Genomic DNA, 17,296 nt, shown 5'->3' on the forward strand with positions numbered 1-17,296 from the left:
ATTCTGAAACCGATAATTTGTGTTTTGCTCTTAGTGTGAGAAGAGTGCAAACTTAAAAAGTATGAGAATTAGATGAATCATTAGTTAGTTTTAAGAGTCCTTCTTTATTTTTTGTTGCAATCCAGTATAAGAAGAGCGTATTAAACTAGTCACAAACTTTTGTAAAGTTGATGCAACTTGATGTGAATTGCAACTTATTTTCTTTTATCTTGATATTTTTATTAGTTTGCTTATAACTTGATCTTTGTTTTTTAATAAGTTCTTATAACTAGTCGTTAATATGTTACTGCTAAAAATCTTTTTATTGTTTTAAACTATGATTTTGTATTTTGATCAGTCATACCATAAATGGAATGTATTATGTATGTGACGATGTTGGTTTAGTATTCAATTGCACATGTACCAAGTACCATGGGTGTGTTTCTTATGATTAAAAAATCACTTTTATCATTTTAAATTTTTAATTGTGTTTGTTATAATTTTTATAGAAGATTATTTTGTTAAAAAAATTATTTTTAACTTTAAAATGAAGAACTAATTAATCCTAACAGATTTTCTAAAATTTATTTTCTTAAAGAACAAGAAACTTGAGTGTAGGAACCTTAAATTTAGAAAAAATAAATATTTTTTATTTTTGTAAATAAACAGAAAATAGCTTTCAATTTTTTTAAAAATTAACCGAACAATCAACAAAATGTATCTTTAAACTCTGTCTCACAAAATATGTTGCTTCCTTACCAAGATCACTACTAATTGTGCACTGAGTAACATGAGAAGAAAAAAAAATTGTTTATCGAACACGAAATAAAAACCCCATCAACAACCAAGTCAAACATACAAGACAAATACTGTCTTGGCCAAAATGGCTATCTCATTTTACTAATCAACCACTCTGGAAAATTTGAAACCCAAAAATCCGTAGGGCAAGGTATTTCCATAAATGATCTTCAACACACCTCCTTTACAAGCTCACAATCCCAAAAAATATGTAAACGAGTTTCCACCGTAGCCAAACACAAATTAAACGATAAGTATGAACAAACATCATTCCTCTTTACGTTCTATGCGAATTGGTCATCATCAAACACACGATAGCGACTTTCCATAAAAAAACAGCGAATGCACTCAAAGACCCTACCACCTCCAAAGGCACTTAAAAATTTCTTAGGACAAGCTTGAACCCCAACCCTCAAAATCAAATATGATAGTAAGCTGATTTAGATGAAAATATGCGATCATTATTCATCAGTACTATGCCAATGTCATACAACTGCATCTACAAATAGAATAATCACATAAAAAACCTAAAATACCCTTATCTTATACACATATAACAGTACTTCATGCTATAAAAATCCTAAAATACCCTAATCTAAAAAATTGACACCTGTCCGACTTAAAAGTTTTTAAAAAAAGTATTACTCTCCTTATTCACCAAAACACAGCCGCTTTCTGAAACTAGTTGTCGATAGCTCTGATCTCAACTCGCCGGAAAATCAAAACCTTGCCGGAAAACTAGTCGGAGTTCGTCGTCGTAGGAAGTAACGGTGAGAAATTCCATCTTTTCCTTATTCCAATTTTCATTTCTCGGATCGTCAGAGGATGCGATTCCATCGCTATTTGCGGCCTTCCAAAAGGCAACGCACCATATAGTTCTGAATGTGTACTGAGAGAGAGAGAGAGAGAGAGAGAGAGAGAGAGAGAGAGAGAGAGAGAGAACGTTTAATTTCATATGAAAACTGAAATTTTGCAATATGTACTTATTATGCCTTGGAGATGTTTTTACCTGTTTTTGATTGATAGATTTGTTTAATGAAATGTACATAGGTTTGCTTCGCCATGCTGGCATTTTCGAGAGGCGTGGTTTCTCGCCTTCGACATATAGCTGTGGTGCCGCCTTCCCTGCGATCTTTTTGTACCGATGTGGAGAGTAAGATTATACGGACGATTGAAGCAAAACCTAGTGTAATGACACCAAATTCACGGCGAACTGGTGTTATAGCTGTAAAATGTGGAATGACTGCACTTTGGGATAAATGGGGTGCTAGAGTTCCAATTTCTATCCTTTGGGTTGATGACAACATTGTTTCTCAGGTCAAAATACCCGAGAAGGAAGGCTTTTGTGCTCTCCAGGTGCGTTAGACTTCATTCTAAGGACCAAATTCAATGTTTATAATGAGTTAATAAGCAGATTAACTCTGTTCAAAGTTGTTCATGGATTAACTTGAGTTACTCTGAATTCCAACATTCAAATCTACACAAGTTTTCGATAGATATTTAAACCGTTGGTACTTCATTAAATATCAACTGGTAGATTGCATAGCTACAAATTTTGGGAATTATGAAACTATTTGTACTTGATCATTAACACAAGACGATAATATTGAGTTAGATTGGTGAAATTCAATGTTTATAATGAGTTATGAGTTTTAAAGTGTAGTAATTCAGCTCAAAGTTACTCATGGAGTAACTTGATCGGTCTCTTCTATATATAAGTATATAAAGTTCAATGTATATCATTATCTACTATCTAATTATAGACATGTTCGATACTTTGTTTTATTTAGATTGGTTGTGGACACAAGAAGGAGAAACACTTGACAAAGCCTGAAGTAGGTCATTTTAGGGCTCAAGGAGTTCCCATGAAAAGGAAGCTTCATGAGTTTCCAGTGACAGAGGACGCACTTCTTCCTGTTGGTACATTGCTCAATGTTCGCCATTTTGTGCCCGGCCAGTATGTCGACATCACAGGAATCACTAGAGGAAAAGGTTTTCAGGTGTTTTTCTCTTTCCCACATACCACATACTTCTAATCGCTTTTTTCTTTTAAATAACAATATCTCTCTTACACTGAGTATGTAATATGTGTAGATGTTTATGCTTGTATTTTTTTTTCTGCATAAGTACTTCATTTTGTTGAGTTGTTCTTAGATTGTTTGTTGACATGATTAATTATTATTTTGTCAAAGAATTTTTTGCAAGGGCCAGTTGGTTACATAAGTTATATTAGGGTCTTAAGGGTTTCCATCCACGCCCAATTGGTCAACAACAATACTAATTTGCCACTCTCCAGAGTCTTGATAATACAATAATTAGTAGAGAGATTCAAACATGTATTATATGCCATTTACTTCTAGACAACCATTGGTGTTTAATAGTTTCAACTTTCATCTTGCATGTACAAGTTTAGGTAACGGTGCAGCTATATTCTTTTCTCACTTCCCATTTTACTTGGCCTCTATGGAAATTTGAAAGGCAAAATGTTGATTTGCATGCTTTTTCTAGGGGGTGGTTTATTTTTTATGTTTTTTATTTTATTTATATTTCATGTATAACTGCTGATATTTCTCTGTTTCATGTTGAATCCTTCCATTTGAGTAAATGAAGCAACTACATGATATTACCATTTTTACATATCTATGTCTTTTCAGATACATGAGTGTTAATTTTAATTATCCTTTCTGTTTCCAGGGTGTAATGAAGAAGCATAAGATGGGAGGAGGTCCAGCATCCCATGGGAACTCGAAAGCACATAGAACCTTGGGTTCTACAGGAATTCTTGGTCTTGGAAGGGTTGAATAGACTCATCTAGATTAATATTCTTAATTAATAAAGCTTTCTGTATTTGTGTTGAAAATATGTTAGATTGACTGTCTGTATAAGTTTATTTTCTTTACATATATGTTTCTCACCGATAGTTGTTATGATAATATTTTTTTCCTCACTGTTCAGGTTTTTAAAGGTAAAAGGATGCCAGGGAGAATGGGTGCGGACCAAAGAACAGTAAAAAATGTATGGGTCTACAAAGTCGATCCAGCTAGAAATTTGATGTGGGTGAAAGGCCAGGTAGTTGTTTATATATATTTATTTATTATTCACATTAGTTTATGAAATTGGAGCTATGGGGAAGTTACTATCTTATATCACCACATACAAAAACCTAGTGTTTAAACTGAAATGGTTAATGAGCTTTAGCTAAGTACAAATCAATGATTAGTACCCGAGTCATACCATGGCTGGAACAAATTTTCACCAGATTTTACTTGCCTCTAGCCAAACCTTGGATTATCAATGTTCCTTTCCTTTGGGAACAGGAACGTTAAGACAAAGAAAAATCGCCTCAGACACTTGGCCCTTGAATGATTTTAAATTTTTATTAAATTTGAATGTCGCTTAATTCACATTTGCGGTATTGATAGTATAGAAGCTTGTATATTTGTATGAGCTAAGAAATTGTGTCAAGTTTTTGTTAGTGATTATATCATTATAAAATATACATGGTGGATCCGTAACTGATATGTATCTAATTTAGTAGCTCAATTATTCATTAACTGGCTGAAATATTTAGAAGCTCGGCTTCATCTCGGACTGCTTATTTATCTTTGTATGATGTGCACAACACAGGTCCCAGGAGCTACAGGGAACTTTGTTTTTATAAAAGATGCAGTCTATAAAAAACCTGACACATCTATACTTCCTTTCCCAACTTACTTTGTGCCAGAAGATGAAGATATAGATGATATGAAACCTTTGGTTGCTGATCATGGGGATGTTGATCCATTTATGGTTACCGATTAAAGAGATAGTTCAGAAAATGTGTTTTTTAGTGCTACTAGGGTTTTCTTCATGTAATCAATGATGTTCTTTTATTTGAAAATATAGATGGCAAAAGTGAGTATTTTTAGGTTCCACCATCCAAGGATGATTTTTAGGTACAAATAAGTGTTGTTGAAACATAGTGAATGACTGTTACTTTAATCTAATTGATTTTCCTTTTTTGGAGCCAATTTATTTGACATTGATCATGTGCTCTCTTAATAAAAAATTATTTCATAGAAATTATCTTACCTGTACTGAATTTGATAATTTTAAATGATTAGGCACCAATTTATTCAGCTCAATTTTAAGATGACGGTGTTTACCACTTTATAAGCTATCTACCTGTTGATGGAGTATTGTACGAGCTTGATGGATTGAAGGAGGGTCCTATCAGCCTTGGTCAGTGTGCTGGTGGGCAAGGTGATATGGAATGGCTTAAGATGGTGCAACCTGTGATCCAGGAACGCATCGAAAGGTATTCACAAAATGAGATAAGGTTTAATCTCCTTGCAATTGTCAAGAACAGAAAAGAGGTGTATACTTCCGAGCTGAAGGAACTTCAGAAGAGACGGTAGCGAATTTTGCAGCAGCTGGCCGCATCAAAGTCAGAGAGACTGGTGGACAATTGTAGTTTCGATGTACTGAACAGTTCTCTCTCTGAGGTGAATGCTGGGATTGAAGCTGCTACTGAGAAGATCTTAATGGAGGAAGAAAAATTCAAAAAATGGAGAACAGAGAATATTCGTAGGAAACACAATTACATACCCTTTTTGTTTAACTTTCTAAAGATTCTTGCTGAGAAGAAGCAGTTGAATCCCCTCATTGAGAAGGCCAAGCAGAAAACAAGCAGTTCTCGGTGAACAAGGCTGTCAGTTTATAGACGAGGATCACCATATATATCATGCTGCACTTGATTTTATATTTAGCACTCTGTTGAGTACTGATACACAATCCTATCCAAGGTTACTCTACCCTGTTTAGTATAGATTCATGTGTCGCCTTGCTAGTGAATCTTTCTTTCGTCTGGATTTAATAATATACTTTGACAGGATATTAAATAATGCGAGGTCTTGAGTCTTGACCCTCTCCATGTCTGAATTGGATACAACTCCTTCATTCTTAAGTCTAGCATGATTTCATCTCATGTTATATGTGAACACTGCTTGGTCAGCATGTTACATGCCTGATGCATCGTTTTGGATGCAGATTTGCAAACATTAAGCATAGCTTTGCACGTAAAACTTTAGTTTCAAAAGAGAACATATGTCAGTTTACAATGTAAATGCAAGATCATTTTCACATATTATATCTTGTATTTTCAACCTTGAAAGGTACAATCATCTCTGTTGGATACATACTACCTTATTGTATTTTGTGTGTGTAAATAAAAGAACAAATTATATTATAGAGGAGAAAAGTTTAATTAGTGCCAAGGACAAGATAACTCCGAAAACATAGAAATTAGGTTCCACCAACATACTACATATGAAAGATAATATGGCCTCTGATATCTAGCAGTTGCTTTGTCTTTTTTATCTCAGTAGCTGCATCAACAGTTCTGATTCTTGTATCTCATCTCCAAGACATCAATTATTCAACCTCCTAATGTTTTGATTATTTTCTTGGCTTATCAATCAAGGCTGATTCTTCTCTGTTACTGTTGTGTCTTGCACCCATGTTTTGCCTCTCCTTATGTTGTCAATTGAGTTCCCAAGAATCTAATCCACCCTGCACAATATTTCTTGTATCATAGCCTCTATATTCCTAACACTAGTGTCCAACCATGACCATTGTTCCATTTCCTTTTCATTCTACTTACCATAGAGACACCTCATTCTGAATGAGAAATTCTGAGGCAAACATTATAGAATCAGTAATTTGACTTGTGAATTAGAATGGCATGTAACCAAAGCCAGGCAGATATTTTATTACTTGTATTAACATTCTCAATTTACGCTAATAATTTCATTTTTTTTAGCCGAAAAAATGAGAAGAATAAGTATTGTCGATATTCGTTAGGATTTATGATAATTTTAAGCATTGGTCTAGGATTGACCATTTATGAAACTTGTCATGTTTTTAAAACTAACCGGACCAGCCTGTTAATTGGGAATCGAGTCTGGTTCCGGTCCGTAGAAATCGAATAACTGTTAGCCCTATGAACTGAGGGAAAAATCGGTTAGAACCGGATATAATCGGAAGAACCGTTGAACCGGTTTGAATTTTGAGAACTTGCATGGTCTAGCTCATTATTATAATTTTTTTATTTTTTTTGCGTTTTCCAGTTTTCGATTGATTGCATGAGAGATTCGAACTCTCGCGGAGAAACCACATGTATTTAACGAGCACATGCCTTAACCCCTCGACCGATCTAAATTCAGTGTATTTAAAAGCCCCAATCTAATTTCCCTCGCAATTATTGATTTCCCGCTCTGTATAAAAAACCCTAACCCCTTTTCTTCTTCCTCCTCAAAACAATTCTCATCCAACAACACGCACAATTTTGTTAATCGCTATGCCTACGGATTCGCTGAACGACGTCGCTTGGTGCTCCTCCTCTGAGATGGAGAAGTTCCTCTGCAACTTGGTGTTGGACTCAACCCAACCTATCTCTGAACGCTTCAGAGCTCTCTTCTCTCTTCGTAACCTCAAAGGTCCCACTCCTCGCACCGCCTTAATTCAAGGTTACTCACTTTTCCTTTTCTCTTCAATTCAATTACCATATTATCCATCTTTTCCACAGAATTTACGGAAACAACTTATCAGTCTACTTGCATTGGTATAATCACTTCTGAGTCTGTTCCAGAGAATTTACTTGCATTGGTTTTATTGCATTGATTTCGAACTAGTTTTTTTATTTTTTATTTTTTACTTTGTTTGGCAGCAACGAGAGATTCATCGAATTTGTTGGCACATGAAGCTGCATTTGCATTAGGTCAAATGCAAGAACAGGAAGCCATCCCTGCATTGACCGCAGTTCTTAATGATCTTTCTTTGCATCCCATTGTTCGACATGAGGTAGTAGAGTTGCCTTCTATTTCTATTTCTTACTGTTTTCGATGTATCGGTTTTTTTAAGTTTTAAGATGATTGTGTTTGTTATTATCTTGCTTAGGCAGCTGAAGCACTTGGTGCTATTGGTTTGGATAGTAACGTTTCTTTGTTGAAGCATAGTTTGAATTCTGATCCGGCTCAAGAGGTTCGAGAAACGTGTGAATTGGCTCTTCAGCGTATTCTGAATTTAAAACATGATGATACTAATCATGATTTGACTGCACCTGGTATTTCTCCATTTAAGTCTGTTGATCCTGCAGCACCGGCCACATCTTGTTCTTCAGTTAATCAACTAAGGTTTGTTTGGTTCATACTGTTAGATAGAAATTCTTGTTAATGAGAGAGAGTAATTTGCTGGTTGCTAACTTAGTTTTAATTAATATTAGAGAGTTACTTCTTGACGAGGAAAAAGGGATGTATGAGCGCTATGCAGCTCTCTTTGCACTTCGAAATGATGGTGGAAATGAAGCTGTTGCTGCTATTATTGATTCCTTGGGTTCCAAGAGTGCTTTACTGAAACACGAGGTTTGATAAGTACACTTTTACTTCTAATCTTCTATATGTATTTAGTACGGTTTCTATGAATTAAATACTTTACATGGTGATATGCTAGTTCTAGCCTTTATTTTTTTAAATTAAATACTTTACATATGGTACCTTTTAAATATTGAACCATTACATTATATTCCTTGCAGAAGAATAAACATGGAATTGTCTGTCAAAAGTAGTCGGTTGTTCTTCAGTAGTGTAAAAAAAAACCTAAAGGAGTAATACTATTAGATGAATGCCTTAATGATGTGCCTTAAATTTTGAGTACACCTGTTTGAATCTCTTAATTTCTGAATGTCAGTATTTGTTGAAATTTAGGTTGCATATGTTTTGGGCCAATTGCAAAACAAAGCTGCTTCAGATGCTCTATCCGATATACTTAGAGATGTGAATGAGCACCCAATGGTCAGACACGAGGCTGCTGAAGCTCTTGGTTCAATTGCAGGTATTGCATCTAAAACCAAATATTATGGAATCATGCAACCTCTGTTGCAATCAATAATATACGGTAACCTTGCTTTGTGGTGTCAACTATGTATAGTGTGTATACAAACTAAAAAGAGAAAATGCAAGCATATTGCGTAGTGTATGGAATTCATGAAAAGATAGTATAGTAGCAATCTAAGTTAGTTTTCTTTTTGGTAATGAGCAGTCCAACTTACCGTAGTTGCAACATTTAGTATTTGTGTTGACTTTGTTCACATGTATAGAGGTGTTGGATAAGGCACATGTTACTAATCAGAAGATATTTTGAAGTTCTATGTACACAAATGTTCTGTGACAAGCTGTATAGAGGTGTTGGATAAGGCACATGTTACTCTTTTTACCCTACTAAACCATATAACACAAATATTATGTTTTGTACTTCTGTTTTGTGACAAGCTGTTTACCAAATGCTTCCCTAGTTTGACTTCAATTTAATTTTGAGAAACTTTATTTAATCTCTTAATTTTACTTCAATTTAATTTTGCATAACTTTATTTAATCTCTTACCAAGTTTGGCTTCAATTTAATTTTGCGTCCTGTAGAGTCACATGACAGATAGCAGCTGATTAATTAATCATTCATTTATTACTAAGTGCAGTTGTTTAATCTACTTGTTTACACAGTTCTTTTGTTATATGCCCTTAGATAACCAAAGTGTAGCCCTTCTTGAGGAGTTTACAGCAGACCCAGAACCTCTTGTCTCACAAAGTTGTCAAGTTGCTCTAAGCATGCTAGAATTTGAAAGATCAGGGAAATCATTTGAGGTATACACCGTGGTATTCACTGAAGATTTGTGTATTTTGCTTTAATAATGTTTGTCGACGTGACTTTCTTTTTATCTTGGTTGCAGTTCCTGTTCATGCGCACTCCAATTGTACATTAAGTGTTTTTTATGGTGACTTGTTTCAATAACATCAAGACATGAAGAATCTGCATGAGGATGAAAGGATATGGACAAATAACATACACCGAGAAAACCGTGGATTTCTACTTTTATTAACTCAAAGTTGATGAAATTAGGAAAAAATAGCCCTATAAAACAAGGGTTGAACTATGGTTTTGTTAATTTATGAAAAGAAACATTGTGATGAATTGAAGGAATATTTTATACTTGCCAAAATAATGTCAACCTTTTATTATGGCTGTGCCACTGTAAGCATGAGACATCTTTCCCTTCATTCTTTTATGTTATTTTTAACAAAACAAGGTAGGTTCTGCATTGTTTGATCAGTGATATCATCAAACCATGTTGATTATGTGTTAGATTACTCTGAGGACCAAGCTTTATTGTGGCAAGTTCAAGTAGAGTGATGCTAGCTAGCATTGTTTTGATCGTATGAAATAGTGGTATATAGCCGATATTTCACAATATTTTGTACGAATTAGTAAATAGCATGTCGTAAATAGTGATTTGTTCAAATTCCACTATGTAATAGCACTGCAATAACCTCTATTCAACAACACTAGTCTGAATTTGTAGTTAATCCACATTTGATAAATGTAAAATCAATTTTGAAATTCCTGCAATGCATGTAGCCAAACATGCAGGATATCATTCAAGTACAAGGAGTTCCATTACTCAGAATATGGATCCTGAAGAGATATTTGTGCATGCAACCAGGCTAAGGAATGCACTAGGAAGGAAAGTAATTAAGCTGAGGACAAGACATGTAACCAAACGCCCTAGTGTGCAAGTCTTGTCCCTCTTACATTTCCTCAGTTAAAGTCTGTTTTTGTTACTATATGACAAATTTTGCTATCCAACCCTAGGAGTTGTTGAATACTTAAGTTTCTGCGAACATTTGAACTATATATGTGCTGCTTTGTGTTTTGATGATTTTGAAAGGTATTTATACACTAGTTATAATTTATTTTATAAATCATACATACATGATATCAATGTTTGTTATTTGTCAATCCGTAAAGAGAGAAATGTGTTTTATTATCAGTGTCTTTAAAATATTTTTTAAATAAATTATACACGAGACAAATTTGATGTCCTAAAAAAGTATTTGATTTTAATTTAATCCTCATACATGAACTTCACTTTAGTTTGGGTTCCTCTCCAACTAGACCCCTTAGTATGTTGTTAGTAACACCCTACATTTGAACAGCTACACCCTTACATCTGAAATAAAATTGACATCTTAATAGTACATATAAATTTTGTTTGGTTAGTCCAATTTGCAAGATTAATTTCTTACTTAAACAAGGGTCCACAATTCTTAATGTCATTATCAATGTGCATTATATCTATGTCCTGAATTGTTGTAATAAATAGTGAATTTCTACAATTAACATTTCAACTTGAGTTAGGAAATCTTAATTAATTAGGCAAAAGTGTTTCTATCACTCTCTCTAAGTACAGACACGTAATATGCAAAATTAACTACCAATATGTTTGGCAAGTAAAACCTGTAATTAGTTCTGATTACTACTTGTTAATTTCCTCTTCCCCTTTTAAGTAAGGTTAATTACTTCAATTCAATAAACTTTGTAAGTTATGTTAGCACACTATTTCATGTCAACCTCAAAGGCTCAACCAACTCATTGTCAAAGAGCTCATGCTTAATAAGAGTGTTTTCTTTCCATATGTATAAATATTATTTATTTGGGGAAGGGGTTGTTAAGTTTACATAACTTCAACTCTTGCTAATATGAGAATCCAAAAATCATACTATCAAAAAATGTGAAAAAGAATAGTACTCCTATAATAGTAAGAAATAAAAACCTGGATATTATATCATTTATTAATTATTATTGTTTTCTAATTATCGAATATTTAGATGTTTTTAATATTTATTAGTATTTGTTATTTTCAAAGTTCAAACTTGTATAAAATGTTAGCCCACCAAAATATTTTTTGTTAGCAACACGGGCATTTTTTGCGCACCTACTTGCACTTTCAATGATATTATTGAGAAACATTCTTGTTCAAAAAAATTATTGAGAAACATGTTATGTGTAAAAATAAAATATCAAAGGCATAACAGAAATATGAGTAAAAATTTCATTAAATAAAACAATAAAGTTTATTGACTTTTTGGGTTAGTCAGAGAAACTTACAAAAAAAAAAGTAAAAGGAAAGAGAAAGAGTAAATAAAATGTTAAGTAAGTACATCAAAGAAGATGATAAAAAATTGCACGGGCATTTGATATATTGTAGTACGAATATAAATATATAACTTTTTTTTGCATCTGAACATTTGCCGATATCTCTTTGAAGAAAAAAAAGAGATTAAATAAACTTTAAGAAATAATATTATCATGCATTAACTATATGATAAATATAATTACATGTTTGTACAAAATCTAATAAAAACAATTAAATGTAACATTGACATATGATGACAGATGAAGAGAAGTTGTCAACTTCATCAAACCTGAATAGTCTAGAATGATAATTATCAAATTCAATAATTTGACATAAATATTTTTAAAACATAACAATATTTTTTTTGGTCAAACCTTTAAAGTGAATAAACGAACTCGACTTCTGCATATAAAATGTGATGTCTAAACCAATTGTTACTTTGTTTAGCTGTGATTGACGCTGGACTTAGTAGGGAGGATCACGGTTCAATCTCCCGCAACTGCGATCGGGAGGGGCTGAAACCACTTAATCTCAGAACTAACCCGAACCAGATTAGACGGTCTAGTGGACCAGATTCCAAAAATAAAATAAAAATACGATGTTACTACCAACAAATTAAGCTTACAAGGACATTACAAACATAACAAATCTAGTAGTAGTATAAAATGCAAGTAAAAAAGTGATAAAGTTTATGTAAATCAGTGTGAAAAAACAAACATCATTAACTACAAACCAACTAAGGAACATAAAGGATTGAAATGAAGTAGGGACTCAAATGTTTTTTAGTGCAAAGGTTGTAATTGTTCCCATATGTTCATAGTAGCTGAATCTAGATATATACACCTCTATTTTCTTTTTTGATGAAAGTAAAAATTTGTTGAGTGCAGTATTCCAAGCATGAAAACATCAACAAGCATTAACTTTCACATTTAATGCTTCCACCTACACTTACCCCATTTTCATAACTAGTAGTTTTAACTCATTTATTGCACACTCTTTCTCTCTTGTCCTTGCCGGTAACTCAACACCACCACCCTTCAACAATCCATTTCTACTATACTTTCTATCTTCACTACCAAATCAAATCTATTAGCTACTTCAAAAAAAAAAAAAATGGTGCAACAAGAGTTTATTTTACCAACTTTTACAAAATGTGAGTTTCATTCTCATTACAAACTAAAAGACAATAGCTTCACTTGAATTGGAATTGGAACTTGGAGCTTAATTGCTTTTTTCTTCTTGGTAAGTTTAGTTACTTTACACCTCTCTAGACAAATCATCAAAAAGTGTGGAACTTTCTCTTTTCATCATCCAAAATGTACAAAAGATCCACTAAAAATCCTTGCTTTTTGCCTAGAAACCCATAATGAAGATTCTGATTTTTTTAAGTCCTTTTCTTCTACATTGCTATCTCAATGAAAAATTGTGAGAAAAAATCACATCTTTGTAGATGTATTTGTTAGACTTTTCTTGTTGAGTAATCAATAGGTATTTTTTATTCATGAAATGAAAGGTGGAAACAAACAAGAGTTTATGTTGTCTCAAATCCAACCAACATTTTTGGTAAAGATTTAACCTTTAGCTATAAAAAAATAGTTTTTGAGTCTCTAGGTATCATGGGGTTCTCAAAAAAACAATTCTTAACCTACCTTTTGAATACTATACTATTTAAGGTTGTTGTTTTTTCATGGTTATGGTTACAACAAGTTACAAGTCTTGGTTCCATGTCATCAATTGCTGTCTCTTATGGAGATAAAGGTTCTGCTTTCTGTGGTTTGAAATCAGATGGATCTCACACAGTTACATGTTATGGATTCAACTCAGCTATAGTTTATGGAACACCATCTCATTTTCCATTCATAGGTTTAACTTCTGGTGATGGTTTTGTTTGTGGACTTTTAATGAGTTCAAATCAACCATATTGTTGGGGGAGTAGTAGCCATATAGAAATGGGTGTGCCACAACCTATGGTTAAAGATGCTCAGTACTTAGAAATCAGTGCCGGCGATTATCATGTTTGTGGATTGAGGAAGCCTTTGACAGGAAGATTCAGAAACATTTCCTATGTTGATTGTTGGGGCTATAACATGACAAAGAACTATGTTTTTGATGGACAGATTCAATCGATTTCGGCAGGTTCGGAGTTCAATTGTGGACTTTTTTCGCAGAATAGGACGGTTTTTTGTTGGGGTGATGAGGTTAGTAGTCAAGTTATTAGGTTGATTCCACAGGGTATGAGGTTTCAGAAGGTGTCCTGTGGAGGGTATCATGTATGTGGAATTTTGGAAGGTGTGAATTCTAGAACTGTTTGTTGGGGAAGAAGCTTGGATATGGAGGAAGAAATTTCATTGATTCCTAATCAAGGACAAGGTGGTAGGGTTGAGTTGGCACCAAATGATCCTATGCTTTCTGTTGTTGGAGGTAAGTTTCATGCCTGTGGTATTAAGAGCTATGATCATGGTGTGATTTGTTGGGGGTTAAGTTTGAAAACAAGTACAAAAGTTCCTAAAGGGATTAAAGTGTTTGAAATTGCAGCTGGTAACTATTTTACCTGTGGAATTCTTGCTGCAAAATCTCTTGAGCCTATTTGTTGGGGTGTTGGATTTCCAACTTCTGTTCCTTTGGCTGTTTCACCAAGAAAGTGTTTGTCTACACCTTGTTCTCCTGGTTACTATGAAATTGAAAAGGATCAACAAAAGGGTGATCTAATTTGTAAGGATCCAAATTCTCACCTTTGTGTTCCTTGCAGTAGTGTTTGTCCTGATGAAATGTATCAGAAAAGTGGTTGCAATTTGAAATCTGATATATTGTGTGAATATAATTGTTCGGTTTGTTCTTCACCTGAATGCTTCTCAAATTGTTCTACCTCTTCATCCAATGCTGCTAATGGGAAGAAAAATGAAAGATTTTGGTCAATGCAATTGATAGTTGTTGTTGCTGAGATAGTATTTGCTATTTTTATAGTTAGTGTTGTGTCTATAACCGCCGTTATGTACGTTCGCTACAAGCTAAGAGGTTGTGAGTGTTCAACAACAGCGTTGAACTCGGTGAAGAGACTCAATGTTGGTTCTTCGGTTCAAAAGGAGACAGGTAAGATTCGACCGGATGCAGAGGAGTTAAGGATAAGGAGGGCTCAGAAGTTCACCTATGAGGAACTTGAAAATGCAACTAGTGGCTTCAAAGAAGAATCCATAGTTGGAAAAGGAAGTTTTTCATGTGTGTTCAAAGGTGTTCTCAAAGATGGAACAGTTGTTGCTGTTAAAAGGGCTATCATGTCTCCAAACATGCAGAAAAATTCTAAAGAATTTCACACTGAACTTGATTTGCTCTCTAGATTGAACCATGCTCATTTGCTCAACCTATTAGGTTATTGTGAAGAAGGTGGTGAAAGACTGCTTGTTTATGAGTACATGGCTCATGGATCATTGCATCAACACCTCCATGGCAAAAGTAAAGAGTTGAAAGAACAATTGGATTGGATCAGAAGGGTAACAATTGCAGTCCAAGCGGCTCGAGGAATCGAGTACTTGCACGGCTACGCATGTCCGCCCGTGATTCACAGAGATATCAAATCTTCAAACATACTCATTGATGAAGAACACAATGCTAGAGTTTCGGATTTCGGTCTATCGTTACTCGGTCCGACAGATAGTAGCTCGCCACTTGCCGAGTTACCGGCCGGAACACTCGGTTATCTTGATCCCGAATACTATAGACTTCACTACCTCACAACAAAATCAGATGTTTATAGCTTTGGTGTTCTACTATTAGAAATTCTAAGTGGTAGAAAAGCTATTGACATGCAATATGAAGAAGGTAACATTGTTCAATGGTCAGTTCCATTAATAAAATCGGGCGATATAGCTTCGATTTTAGACCCTTGTTTGAAACAACCTTCTGATATTGAAGCATTGAAAAGAATAGCAAATGTTGCTTGTAAATGTGTGAGAATGAGAGGTAAAGATAGGCCTTCAATGGACAAAGTAACAACAAGTTTGGAAAGAGCATTAGCAATGTTAATGGGAAGTCCTTGTATTGATCAACCAATTTTACCAACTGAAGTTGTTTTAGGAAGTAATAGAATGCATAAGAAAACATCTCAAAGGTCTTCGAATAGGTCGGCTTCGGAAACCGATGGAGTTGAAGGTGAAGATCAAAGATTTGAGTTTAGAGCACCTTCTTGGATAACTTTTCCAAGTGTTACTTCATCTCAAAGGAGAAAATCTTCAGGATCAGAATGTGATGTTGAAGTGAAGATTATTGAAGGAAGAAATTATGGTAATGTTGTTGGTGGAGGTGGTGATGTTTTGAGAAGTCTTGAAGAAGAGATTGGTCCTGCTTCTCCACAAGAGAGACTCTTCTTGCAACACAATTTCTAATTTTTTTTTATCAAGCAAAGATTTGTATCATGTAGTAAAAAACAAAACATCATGGTTTAGTTTTTGTTGCAAAAATGATGATGATGTTAGTGGCTACGTTAATTTAGTGTTGCATGTAATTTTTTGTTTGATTATGAATCCAACTGTGACATTATTTAGTTTTGTATCTTTTGAGAGCTATGTTTTAGATTCTTTGATGCCAACTAGCTTAGGATGTAATCATGTATTTTATGTAATGTAACTATCATCTCATTTTATTGATTGTAAAACGTAGTATTATCTTTGTCAATTTCTATGACAACATACTAAGTGACAAATAATAAGTTGAAATTAAATTTTGTTGATTTTAAAGCGTTTTCTTCCAAGTTTATTAAGGCAAAAAAATTGCAAAAAGAAATGCCCTCACGCAGGATCGAACTGCGGACCTTCAGTTTACAAGACTGACGCTCTACCACTGAGCTATAAGGGCAACTTGTTATATTTTTACTTCAATGTATAATAAACCTAGAATAAGAGCCAATTACGTCTTCTTATTATCATCTAGTCACATAGTTGAGTTTACATTCCTTACTTTGTTCCTAATCTAGGACCGTTTAAAACTCTATGGAATGTGGGGTCTCATCACAGAGTGAAAGTTGTTTGGGAACATGACTTTTGTTAGATTATGGTGGAGTGTGATTCAATAATTATTGTTTCAGTTTATGTCTGAACAATGTGACGATCATAATCTATATTATAGAATGGTCTAATAAATTTACGTCTTTGGTATGACAGAGATTGGAAAGTGCGCATAGTTCATATTTATAGGGAGGCTAACATGGTAGCAAATTGGATGGCTAATGCTGCTCATTAATTCTTACCCTATTGGAGTTCAATCTGTGCATCCCTCCCTTCAAAGGGAGTTCTGTTGCTACTTGCTACTGCATGATGTTATGGAGCTTGATACCCTGCATAGAATTAGAATTTAGTAAAAAAAAATTTACCAAAATGTCCTTTGAGTTTAAAAATAAAAAATGAATGATTGGGTTCATTTTGAAGGAGCTATAAGTAATTTTGTTATATTTTGTGGGGAGATTCTTCATTAGAATTGATTCTAATCTGGAGTTAAAATTTATAACCTTTGTCTTCAAATGTGG

General features: G+C 34.0%; 3 protein-coding genes, 1 non-coding gene and 1 pseudogene across 4 annotated transcripts; 4 read left to right on the top strand and 1 right to left on the bottom strand.

Annotated features, from left to right (window-relative positions):
- Positions 1-1,427: 1,427 nt before the first annotated feature.
- On the top strand, positions 1,428-4,839 carry LOC123894068 (50S ribosomal protein L3-2, mitochondrial-like). Its single transcript, XM_045943946.1, has 6 exons — positions 1,428-1,547; positions 1,828-2,133; positions 2,568-2,777; positions 3,472-3,573; positions 3,733-3,846; positions 4,405-4,839. Exons 2-6 carry the CDS (start codon positions 1,840-1,842, stop codon positions 4,576-4,578), a joined length of 894 nt encoding a protein of 297 aa, XP_045799902.1. The 5' UTR covers positions 1,428-1,547; positions 1,828-1,839; the 3' UTR covers positions 4,579-4,839.
- A 68-nt stretch (positions 4,840-4,907) lies between these two features.
- On the top strand, positions 4,908-5,991 carry LOC123894069 (annotated as a pseudogene).
- Positions 5,992-6,873: 882 nt separating this feature from the next.
- Positions 6,874-9,846, top strand: LOC123894066 (deoxyhypusine hydroxylase-like). The gene is made up of 7 exons (XM_045943945.1): positions 6,874-7,283; positions 7,484-7,617; positions 7,714-7,949; positions 8,039-8,177; positions 8,520-8,646; positions 9,333-9,451; positions 9,538-9,846. Exons 1-7 carry the CDS (start codon positions 7,115-7,117, stop codon positions 9,568-9,570), a joined length of 957 nt encoding a protein of 318 aa, XP_045799901.1. The 5' UTR covers positions 6,874-7,114; the 3' UTR covers positions 9,571-9,846.
- A 2,908-nt stretch (positions 9,847-12,754) lies between these two features.
- LOC123894070 (serine/threonine-protein kinase-like protein ACR4) lies at positions 12,755-16,340 on the top strand. The gene has a single exon (XM_045943947.1). It carries the CDS (start codon positions 13,398-13,400, stop codon positions 16,158-16,160), a length of 2,763 nt encoding a protein of 920 aa, XP_045799903.1. The 5' UTR covers positions 12,755-13,397; the 3' UTR covers positions 16,161-16,340.
- A 217-nt stretch (positions 16,341-16,557) lies between these two features.
- On the bottom strand, positions 16,558-16,629 carry TRNAT-UGU. Its single transcript has one exon. It is a non-coding gene; the product is annotated as a tRNA-Thr (tRNA).
- Between the last annotated feature and the right edge of the window lie 667 nt (positions 16,630-17,296).

The sequence above is a fragment of the Trifolium pratense genome, linkage group LG7 (genome assembly GCF_020283565.1).
Source record: "Trifolium pratense cultivar HEN17-A07 linkage group LG7, ARS_RC_1.1, whole genome shotgun sequence".
Taxonomy (NCBI): domain Eukaryota; kingdom Viridiplantae; phylum Streptophyta; class Magnoliopsida; order Fabales; family Fabaceae; genus Trifolium; species Trifolium pratense.

Excerpts from the sequence above, each read along its gene's own strand:
- LOC123894068 (XM_045943946.1), top strand. The coding sequence starts at position 1,840 with ATGCTGGCATTTTCGAGAGGCGTGGTTTCTCGCCTTCGACATATAGCT. Across the intron at positions 2,134-2,567 it reads AAGGCTTTTGTGCTCTCCAG|ATTGGTTGTGGACACAAGAA; the intron begins GTGCGTTAGACT and ends TGTTTTATTTAG. Across the intron at positions 3,574-3,732 it reads GAATTCTTGGTCTTGGAAGG|GTTTTTAAAGGTAAAAGGAT; the intron begins GTTGAATAGACT and ends CTCACTGTTCAG.
- LOC123894066 (XM_045943945.1), top strand. The coding sequence starts at position 7,115 with ATGCCTACGGATTCGCTGAACGACGTCGCTTGGTGCTCCTCCTCTGAG. Across the intron at positions 7,618-7,713 it reads ATCCCATTGTTCGACATGAG|GCAGCTGAAGCACTTGGTGC; the intron begins GTAGTAGAGTTG and ends TATCTTGCTTAG. Across the intron at positions 9,452-9,537 it reads GATCAGGGAAATCATTTGAG|TTCCTGTTCATGCGCACTCC; the intron begins GTATACACCGTG and ends TCTTGGTTGCAG.
- LOC123894070 (XM_045943947.1), top strand. The coding sequence starts at position 13,398 with ATGGGGTTCTCAAAAAAACAATTCTTAACCTACCTTTTGAATACTATA.